At 33.1% G+C, this 10258-nt stretch overlaps 1 protein-coding gene and 1 pseudogene across 1 annotated transcript; one reads left to right on the top strand and one right to left on the bottom strand.

Annotated features, from left to right (window-relative positions):
* Window positions 1-328: 328 nt before the first annotated feature.
* On the top strand, window positions 329-1215 carry LOC107923550 (phenolic glucoside malonyltransferase 1-like; annotated as a pseudogene).
* A 131-nt stretch (window positions 1216-1346) lies between these two features.
* LOC107924582 (LRR receptor-like serine/threonine-protein kinase RPK2) lies at window positions 1347-5254 on the bottom strand. Its single transcript, XM_016855096.2, has one exon. The coding sequence runs from the start codon at window positions 5027-5029 to the stop codon at window positions 1607-1609; it is 3423 nt and encodes a 1140-aa protein (XP_016710585.2). The 5' UTR covers window positions 5030-5254; the 3' UTR covers window positions 1347-1606.
* Between the last annotated feature and the right edge of the window lie 5004 nt (window positions 5255-10258).

Here is a 10258-nt window from a genome sequence, read left to right as displayed (position 1 = left end):
CCGTTAACTTTTGATTATAGCAGTAGAAAGAAGTCCAAACTTGGTCAAAGAAGAGAGTTTGGAGCATGGCATCATCTTCCAGTGCAGTGAAAATCCTTGAGACCTGACCACCCGAATCACACCATCACCTGCAGCACCAGTTTCTGCCGATGAATCCTCCCTTCCACTCATTTTCTGCTTCAAACTCCCTCCAGTCGAGCCTCTCAACCCAAACTCATGCAATCTCTCTTCTCTAACACTCCACCATTACCTCTCTATCGCTGGAAACCTCAAGTGGCCGTCAAATGCCCCCCAAACCCATCCTTTCCGAATGATGGACTTTTGACTCACAGATGCCAAGTCTGATGCAGACTTCCGTCGTCTATCCAGCAACGGAATCTATGAAGCTGTTGAGTTACATCCCTTGATACCCCACCTGATATCCTCAGATGATTTAGCATCAATTCTACCTCTTCAAATAACCCTTTTTTCTAGTCAAGGTTTTTCCATTGGAATCACAGCTCATCACATATTTCTTGAAGGAAAAACTACATCCATGTTTATGAAATCCTGGGCTTACACGTGCAAGCAAAGGGACTAAAGAAAACTCAAAGGTTGCTACCAGAAGTAACTCCACTTTTTTTTTAGGGACATGACATCATCGAAGATCCTAAAGGGTTTGATTGACCTTGATGTGCTGTATTTGAACCAGTGGCTAACAATTACTATTGGTAATAAAAGCTTGAAAGCTTTCAACAGACGAAGGAGCGTCTCCTAATCTAGTTCGAGCCGCAGTTACAATTACTCCAGAAGATTTCAATAAAATGAGGGGAAAGGTATATTTGTTAAGAGATTTTAAGGATTTCGAAAACGGGGTTTGCATTTGCTACAACAATACGGTGAAGGGATTAACAGAGAAATGGATTTTTGAGGGACTTTGTTCGATTCAAGGAGCCAGCAGGATCTGTACAAATTATAACAGTTGCTGGATCACCTCGATTTGGATTAGAAAGGCCCTGGAAAGTGGTGGTTGTTTCCATTGATAAGAATGAAGCTATTTCCATGGCTGAAAGCAGAGATGGGAGGAAGTAGGGCAATTGAAGTTGGCTTGGCCTTAAAGAAGCATGAAATGGAGCGGTTTCTCTCAAACATGCTTGCAAACCAAAAATCAAATCGGAATACATAATTATCCGATTTGAAACTGATCCAACCATTACAGTTTGAATCAGTTGGATTTTTTCCTCAGCCCTGGCTGATCAGGCAACACTTCATAATGGAAATGTAACTTCAACTGTTCAACATAACTTGCTCCTGAGTTGCAGAAATGATTTTCATAAAAACTAAACTAAAATAGACAAGACACTGCATCGTGCAAATTGCAAAACTATTCTATTGTTTTGTCAGACATCAAATGAAACTCGGATATAACTGTACAGCTTGGATAAGAAATATATATATATATACACGCATCTGCATTCTTCTGCAGACTCATGGATGAAATAGCATCAGAAAATTGGGTAAAACCTGTGTTGAAATTTACAAAGTGGCAATAACTACAGCTAACAACTCTACCTAAGGGCAGCCGGAGACAATAACAAAGAGTTTTACCTCTCCTCGAAACATTATGTTAATGAAGGGAAACTTTATCATGTAAGTAACATGATGGTGGTTGAAGTTGCTTCAGCCGTCGGACAACTTGCTTCATTGTTGGCCTAGTAGAGAGCGAATCAACAGTACACACAACAGCCAAGTGTAGAATTTCAACCAAGTCATTCTGGGGCCCTGCATCCCATAACCCTGCAGTGAAGAACTCCTTGGCCTGGCCCTGCCGTAAGAGCAAGCATGACCATTGAACAATGTTGAAACCATTTCCGTAAGGAGAAAACGATGGATCCAAAGCTTTCTTATCTGAAAGCAACTCAAGGAGCACCACCCCATAGCTGTAAACATCAGCTTTATCAGAAACACGGCAAGTCATTGCATATTCCGGAGCAACATATCCAAAAGTTCCAGCAACACCCGTGGTAGCATGCGTTTCAGATGTGCCCAAAAGTCTGGCCAAACCAAAGTCTGATAAATAAGCATTGTACTCATCATCCAAGAGGATATTGCTGGGCTTAACGTCACGATGGAGAATCCGTGGGACACACTGATCATGTAGGTAGGCAAGAGCACGGGCTATGTCCAGAGCAATCTTGTACAGTATCCTCCAATCCATAGCTCTTGCGGACCTCTCCTGAATAAACTTTTCTAAGTTACCACCTGGAAAATAATTGTATACAAGGAATGTTTCCATTTCACTGGCATGATAACCAATAAGAGTGACAAGATTTGGGTGGCGCAACCTCCCAAGGATTTTAATTTCAGCATCAAACTGTTGAAAGCCTTGCAACCGTCCGATTGCAAGCCGCTTTATAGCCAACAAGACTCCAGGGGAGATCTCTGCTTTATAAGTTGACCCAAAACCTCCATTCCCAATACAGTTGCTAGCATTGAAATTCCCCGTGGCCACAACAACACTGTCAAATGTCAAAGGGACCCCAATGTTTGTGAAAATCGTGACTTCTTTTTTCGTGGTGCTGATAATTTTGGATTTTGAATTCCACTTCCTGGTAAATATGAATAAAATAATAAGAGCCAGAAGAACTGAAACAATGGCTGAAGCAGATGTTATTGAAGCTATCTCAATTGAACTGAAGCCATTATTTCCATTCCTTCGGGTTGCGGATCCCCTTGGTGATGCAGCATAATTTTGTGAATTCCCTGCTCTCGCTTGATCTGAAGATGACATTGAGGAGTATTCATGGCAAGGCTGTAGAAGTGGGTTCCCGAGAAGATTGCTGCATTTCATCAAATTATAACTTGACGGTAGTGGCCCGGACAAGTTATTGAAGGATACGTTGAATGCGGAGAGCTTGGTCACATTTGCCAAACCAGAGGGAATTTGCCCAAAGAGTTTGTTGTTATTGAGCAGAAGAACAGTCAGGTTTCTCAAATTAACCAGACCTTCAGGAATTTCACCAGAAAGAGAATTTGACGACATCTCCAAAATTTCTAAAGATTGCAACCGGCCAAAGGTGGAAGGAATAGATCCGGTCAGATTGTTATCAGACAAAGAAAGATACCGGAGATTCTTGATCCGCCCAAAATTGCTCGGAATCCAGCCTCGTAACAGGTTCCAGCTCAAATTAAGCGAAACAAGTGAAACCAAGTCTCCAATGCTAGGCGGAATGGACCCAGTAATTTGATTCCCAGACACATCCAAAAATTTGAGAGATTTGCAAATTTTACTCATTTCAGCTGGAATCTGACCAGATATTCTATTGTAGCTAACATTAACATAAAGCGAACTCAACTCATTGCAGTTCTCAAACAAATTCTGTGGAAATGGTCCGCTGAGCAAGTTCTCTCCAGCATAAAATGCATAAGAAATCTGTTTCCCTAACCTTTTTGGTGGGATTGGCACCGACAAGACACTGCCAGTAAAATTGTTATCTCCAAAGTTGTGAAACACAGTAGGACCACCATCTCCTCCAAAGAACTCAAAATGTGCTCCAACTTGAAGTTTTCTTGCCAAAAATGATAAATAAGCAGAAGTCGGGTTGAAGGGTTCAATGGCATATGAATCTGAGGTCAGAACTTCAGGGCATCCCTGGTTGTAGAATCTAGGGATGGAACCTGACAAGGAATTGTCACTAACATCAAACACACTCATACAAGGAACTGCAAGTTCCTCAATAAGCTCTCCAGCAAGCCGCTTATTGGAGCTTAAGTCAAGGTACCGGAGCTTCTTGCAGTAACTAAGACCGATAGGAATTTCCCCGGCAAAAAAATTCTGAGCCAAATTTACCATCTCCAAATCATCACAAGCACCCCAATCACTTGGCAGGTTGCCCTCAAGCGTTGCCCTCGGAACCCATAATATCCTCAGCTTTGAAAGCTTTGTGATTTCAGAAGGAAGCCCACCTTGATAAAAATTAAAATCATCCTTTACAGTGCTTCGATCGCCTTTAGAGATGGCAAGGTCATCATATGGATTAAACATATTTGAGAGCACAAGCACAGTCAATCCAGAACAATTTCCAAGCTCAACAGGTATTGGACCACTCAAGCTATTCCTTGAAACATCCAACACTTCAAGATTTCGAAGCTGACCGATTTCGTGAGGAATTTGTTCCTCCAGTAAATTTGTATACAACAACAACGACCTCAACTGACTACAGTTCCCCAAACTAGCAGGAATCTGCCCAACCAAGTTATTCCCAGACAAATCCAAATGCTCAAGCTTACAACCTTCACCAATATCAGGGGGCAACAAGCCACTGAGCGATGTAAATGACAAGTAAACACCTCGAAACCTTCCAAAAGATCCGGGAACGGTTCCATTCACGAGATTACCAGCCAAATTCAATACCTCCATTTGTTTCAAACTTGAAAGCCAACTTGGTATCTCTCCACTAATGTTATTAAACCCCAAATTAAGAACTCTCAAGTTCTTTAACCCAGAAACACTAACAGGCAATGACCCAGATAACAAACTGTTCTCTAGATCAAGTACTTCCAAATTCTCCAAGTCCCAAATTTCAGCAGGAATTTCACCACCAAATATATGAAAAGGAAGTGATAAAATTCTAAGTTCACTCAATTTTCCAATAGAAGGCAACAACTTCCCATACAAACCCCCATTACTTTCCCCACAATTCCTTCTAATACCAAATCCATAAAATGGAAATACACTATAATCAGAACAAGAAAACGAGAGAAAAGCATTCGTATTGTTGAATTTACCTTTTTTCCCATTCCCAAAACCAGTTATGTTAAGAGACAAAACCTTAGAGTTTTTATCACATGAAACACCAGACCATGAACAGTGACAGGAATTTTCTGTCCAAGTTGATAAAAGCCCTGAAGGATCTGAGACAGACTTCTTAAACTCAAGAAGAACAGCTTTGTCTGAAGAATTATCACCCAAAACGACACTGTTTAATACACAGGAGAAGAGTAAGAAAAATGGCTGCCACTTGATCACTGAAGATGAAAAGAAACCCATTTTCTAGATACAGGGACTCTAAAAACACTATAAAAATACAGCTTTCTTTAAGTTTATTCTACAACAATCCGATGATGAAAATCTCGGCTTTTCTTCCGGTTTCTGTGAGTGTTTTTCTAATATCCTAACCCTAATATTTTTAGGCTGTTTGGAGGGAGAGAAAAAATTGGAAGAAAAAAGTGGGAAAGAAAATTTTCAACAATGAAATACGCGTCTTACTTGGCTTTTTGTTCTTCTTTCGTCTCTCTGTTTCTCTTTTTCAGAATTTTTCTATTTCAATTTAGGAACAATTTATGGAATGGTATGCTAAGTATGCTTTATTTATGAAAGCATCCGAAATATTTTAAAATTTTTAATTGAGTCCTTTTGATTGGATTTTTTGCTTATTTCCAAATACAGTGGACAGATATGCTCTGGTTCACTTAACTGATTTTATTTTCTAATGATTTGACGGCATTTTTGAAAAGAGAATTTCGTAATATTTTAATTGGAAGGAAACAAATAAAAATTATTCTAAGTTCAAACATACTGGAATATTTAAATTTAATTTTTTGTATTTATTTTAAAGAATTTAGTTTTTATATTTTTTGGATTTAAAAATACAAGTTCAATTATTACCTCAATTAAATTTTTTTATTAAATTTAGGTTATTACAATTTCATTTTTTTCTTACAAGGATGCTAAGTGAGTTTTTTTTTTAATATTACTCTAGTGAATTTATCGAAACAAACTTTACATTGTTAATTAAATTTTAAAATATAAAAAATAAAAAAATTTACATTATTGAAAATAAAAGTAGAAAGTGAATATATTTCAAATATACAAAAAATTAGAGGAACTTAAAATATATTTTAACCATTATCTAAAGCTTTTTTAGTTATGTCTTATACATTTTTTTTTTCAAAAATTTTGGCTTGTGATGGGTTTTTTTTTTTTGTTTGATTTCTTAGTCCTTGAAAATACTCAATAAACAAACGTAAGGAAAATAAGAAATTTTCATATGTTTGTTTTCAAGAGTTTGAGAAAGTTGTCAAAAACTTTGAGGGGGCTTTTGGAAATTGAACAAAAATTTCATGGTTCTATTACAAATATTTCGACTTTAGATTTTCAAATTATCGACGTTATCTTTTTATTTTGGAAATTTTCTTATATTAGTCCCTATACCATGCATAAGTTGTGTATTAGCCTTTGTACTTTATTTTGGTCAATTTTAATACTTGTAATTTTCAAATTTTAAAATTTCAACCTTGACCGCAAACAATAGTAGTTAATTTTGGTTGGCTAAATTTTGCAATTAATATTGTGCGTGAAGTTGTATCTTAAGTCCATATTCTCTATTTTGACAATTCTTAGTATATATATTTTTCAAATCTTAAATTTCTAATCTCGACACAAATTATAGCTATGATTTTATTAACTAATTTTTTTAGTAATATTTGAAAATGACAAATTGATGTAGTATTATAAATGTGTTGATATGTTAGTAGCATAAGATTTTTTTGGAAGCAATAGAATTTAATAAATTTAACAGGATTGAAATTTTGAATTTTGAAAAATACAAGGATGAAAAAAAAATCAAATTAAAGTATAGGGATTAAATCAATAATATACACGTAATACAGAGTCTAATAGCAAAATTTAACCTTTTAATTTTCCTGTTGGTTTTCCTTTTAAATAGTTCAAGCCATTAGGATTTGTCGCTTTTAAATGGAAGAGCAAACCAACAAGAAGGTGTTTGGGTCCCACAGACCGGTATAAATGCATGAGCACCGTCAACTTATGGCCCTAGTAGTCGTTAGGAATTTAGCTTCCAATATTATCCTTTAAGGTCGATTTATACATTTTTTTTAACTTGATTGGTTATTTTCCGTAAATATTTATTAATATTAATAAAAAGGTAAACTTCTAAAATAGTCACTTTTATTTGCCTCAGATTACATTTTAGTCATTTATGTTTGAAATGTTACGTTTTAGTAACTTACGTTATCGCGTTGTAACATTTTAGTTACTAAGTCGTTAATTGCCATTAACAATGTAATGGTAAGCTGATGTGGCATGTTAACTCATCATTTCAAATGATAATTTTAGATTAAATTCTATAATTGGTCCCTATATTTTTTCATTTTGAGTAATTTAACTTTTTCTTTTATGTTCTTTTAACTTTTATTTTTTTCCATTCTCTTATGTTTCTTCTCTGTTTTTCTCCCTCCTTCATTTCTTTTAACGTAGTTTTTCTATGTTTTTCATTTGTTAAAACTAGTCCACAAGTTCACCACACTCAAAAAAATTAAATTGTTCAAAAAATAAAAGTATAGGGACTAGTTTTAACAAATGGAAAACATAGAAAAACTACGTTAAGAGAAATAAAAAATGGAGGAAAACAGAAGGAGAAACAAAAAAGAATGGAAAATAAAGAAAAAAATAAAGTTAAAAAAACATAAAATAAAAAAACTAAATTGCTCAAAACAAACAAATATGGGGACCAATTGTTTAAATTAACCTAAAATTTTCGTTTAAAATGATGATTTAACGTGTCACGTCAACTTACCGTTATACCGTTAACGACAATTAATGGTTTAGTAACTAAAATGATACAACGCGATAATATAAGTGACTAAAACGTAATATTTCAAATATAAGTGACTAAAATGTAACCTAAGGTAAACAAAAGTAACTATTTTAACAGTTTAACCTAAATAAAATTTGCTACATTACTTATTGGTTTTCTAAAGTATTAAGTACAGAAATCTGAAAAAGATTTACATATTGTGGATTAAATTAAAATAAATATAAAAGTCACACGTAATTTATATGAAATGAAACTTCATCTTGAAACATCAAAATCCCAAAACCTCGAATTTGTTATCATTAGTTAAAATTAATGTTAAAAACTTTTGTTTTATTTCATACTTAAAAAGAAGGGTAAATTATACAAATGGTCACGCAACTAGATTCGCGTTTTTGTTTTGGTCGCCCAACTTTAAAAATTTTTAATTTAAGCACTAACGTTTAAATTCGTTCTATCAATACTTACTTATTCTATCAATTTAATCCCAATTTTAAATAATTTAATAAATTTAACCCTTCATATTTACAAATTCTATCAATTTGACTCTCAAACTTCTTAAACAAAACTTCCAGCTTTTAAAATAGATGCATTCCAAATCTATTAATTGATTTATTTTTGGTTGAAAGTATCAAAATCGGTGCATAACTCTTTTTGTTTATATTTTTAAGAGGATAGTAGTAGAAATTAACTAAACATCATTAAAAACAATAGAAAATATAAATTTTAAAAATATAATATAAAATAAATTTATATAAATAATTTAATATTTCTAAAAAAATAAATTTCACTTTGTCTAGCATAATTTGAGTTTTTAATTAATTTGATAAATGATTTGACACTAAATCAAGTTATTAGTGATACATATTACTTATTGTAAATTTAAAAATAAAAAACGAATAATTAAAATTAAATAAAACACATAATCGTCTCTTAATCAGTTTATAAAATAAAAAATTTAATTATTAATGTAAATAAGAAGAAATTCAATTAATTCTTTCGCATTTTTTCTTATGAAAAATTAAATGTTTTCTTATATGATTATTGGTCGAACAATTGGATTTTTTAAAGATATTTTTTAACTCTTGATTTAATTTCAAATATCAATGTCCAATTTCGAGGGCTATTTTTATGTACCTTGAAGAAATATCATATTATTTATAACAAAAGTAAATCTAAAGTGTTTTTGTTAAGGTTTTTCTATTTCCTTTAATCAAAATTTATCAATCAAACTCAAAAGGTTATAAAGCATTATATTTAGAAGAAAACAAATAATAAAAAAAAGGAAAAGGAAATAAATTTTCAATATAAACTTATTATACCAGTTAGAAAAAGACTTCCCGTTATCAATTTAATGACAAGTGACTAAAATAGGAACAAATTCAAACATTAGTACCTAAATTAAAATTTTTTAAAAGTTAAATCACATGCATAATTTAACAACCATTTATATAATTTACCCTTTTAAAAAGTATAAGCATTGCATGTTACCTTAAGTTTTAAATTTAACATTTAAATTATATAATCAATATAATAATTTAATTTAAACAACAACAACACAATATAAGAAAAATAAATAAAATATTATACAAAATAATATAAACACGATATAAATATAAGAATATATTAAAAAAATTTATACCACTTTCGCAAATCCCTTACACGTTTCCTTAACAGACGAGCCTCATACCATACATGAGTCATTATTAGACAAACCTCACATTAGGCGTAACATAGGCATTAGACAATATCATGACAAGCTCTATCTAAGCTATCTCCACTAGGAGTGCATAGAACTTTAGATCCATTAATTACTTGGCCATTCTAAAATGACTTGTCTCCAAGAAGGTTATATCATCGCGATTGCAAAGAGACAGAGTGTGACTCTAACCATTAATAAACTCAAAGACGCATGACATCCCATGTCTCCTTTATATGAGCCCACCTACAGCACTCAAGGGACCATAGAGCACTTAACTCCTTCCTAAACACACTCATCCTCTCAATTCCTCTTACCATCATCAAATTCAGTGACTCTCTACCTCGAATTAAAGTGAACTGATATCATTATCACTATCTATTTCTTATTGATTTCACTTGTCAACAAAAATCTATCTAAAATAAATTTTTCATATGTAAAATTCAACATTAAATATAGTTATGAAAATATAAAAGCAGCGTAAATTTCATTTATTTTTCTTATAATTTTTTTACTTGCAAGCTTTATATATTAGTTACAAATTGTTATGCTTTTTATAACCTAATAATTCTACTTGACAAGCTAAAGGAAAAGCAATCCCTCAATGTGACAAAGTGCTTTAAATTAGTGCGGTAGTCAGTAGATACACTTTAAAGCTTTATTTAGATTTCTGAGGTGGGTAAAGAAGTCCACGTGCGTATCCTTCCAGAAGGTAAAGTGGGTCCATCATCCTTTCTTTTTAATTTTCTTATACGCTTTTTGAGATTACCTTTATTTTTAGGGGGACACTATATATTAAGGTAAAAGAATAGGGGTCCCTATGGAAATAAATTTGATTAAAGTGAAAGTAAAATTAGTGAGATTTTCCATGGGAACCCAAATTGCCAAGTTGCCATGTTGAAGTTGAGGTTCTATTTTTTTAAAAGAAAAATAAATATTTTCATTAACCAAATGCGTCAAGCTC

This window comes from Gossypium hirsutum, chromosome A11 (genome assembly GCF_007990345.1).
Source record: "Gossypium hirsutum isolate 1008001.06 chromosome A11, Gossypium_hirsutum_v2.1, whole genome shotgun sequence".
NCBI lineage: Eukaryota > Viridiplantae > Streptophyta > Magnoliopsida > Malvales > Malvaceae > Gossypium > Gossypium hirsutum.
The sequence above is the reverse complement of the archived record's forward strand: the minus strand, read 5'-3'. Positions and strand labels throughout refer to the sequence as shown.

Bases quoted from the DNA above. Each gene is read 5' to 3' on its own strand.
- LOC107924582 (XM_016855096.2), bottom strand. From the start codon at position 5,029: ATGGGTTTCTTTTCATCTTCAGTGATCAAGTGGCAGCCATTTTTCTTA.